General features: G+C 61.4%; 1 protein-coding gene across 1 annotated transcript in view; it reads right to left on the bottom strand.

Moving 5' to 3' along the window:
• Positions 1–258: 258 nt before the first annotated feature.
• The window catches only part of NKPD1 (NTPase KAP family P-loop domain containing 1), a 1,628-nt gene continuing 1,205 nt past the window's right edge, over positions 259–681 (bottom strand). The window contains exon 2 of the mRNA XM_010163717.1: positions 259–680. Within this exon, the coding sequence (XP_010162019.1) occupies positions 259–680 (422 nt within the window). The remainder of the gene's footprint in view (position 681) is intronic.

The following is a 681-nucleotide window of genomic DNA, read 5'->3' as shown; positions in this document are numbered from 1 at the left end:
TAGTGTCACTGTCCCCATCCCATTAGTGTCCCTGTCCCCATCCCATCCTTGTCCCCATCCCATTAGTGTCCCTGTCCCCACCCCATCCCTGTCCCCAAACAAGTCACAGAACACATCAGGGGAGGTCAACATGTCACCGGCATCTTCAGGCCACCAACCACAGGGACACCCTGGTGTCACCAGTATCCAATTTTGGGGACCCCCAACCCCTTATATGATCCAGAAGCATCACCCGGCCCCTTGATGCCAGTGTCACCGTCACTCGGGGTGGGGACACTGGACGCTCCGGGACACGCGGGCGGCGGTGACGGGTTTCTGCAGGCGGTCGAGGCCGCGCAGGAGCCCCATCTTGTGCCGGATGGAATGGTCCAGGTTGACGGTGACGCCGAGGAAGGCGCGGGCGTCGCGGGCGGTGAAGGGGAAATCGTGAGCGAGGAAGATCTGGAAGAGCTCGGGGTCTCCATCCAAGCTGAGGACGTTGTGCAGGGGCTGCCTCAGGGCGCTCAGCTCCCCCACGTTCTCCTGGTAGACGTTCCACAAAGTTCTTGGATCAAAATCCATCTCTGGTTGACTTTGCCAAGAGTCTTCCAAGCATTGAAGAACCCAACTGAGCCGACACGGCCATTGATCGGCCAACACCACCCAGGCGGTGGCGGCGCGGGGGGAGGGCATGGCGGGCGC

Source organism: Antrostomus carolinensis, unplaced genomic scaffold (assembly GCF_000700745.2).
Source record: "Antrostomus carolinensis isolate BGI_N321 unplaced genomic scaffold, ASM70074v2 scaffold31582, whole genome shotgun sequence".
NCBI classification, from domain to species: Eukaryota; Metazoa; Chordata; class Aves; order Caprimulgiformes; family Caprimulgidae; genus Antrostomus; species Antrostomus carolinensis.
Note: the sequence above shows the minus strand (reverse complement) of the source record. Positions and strands in the feature narration are given on the sequence as shown.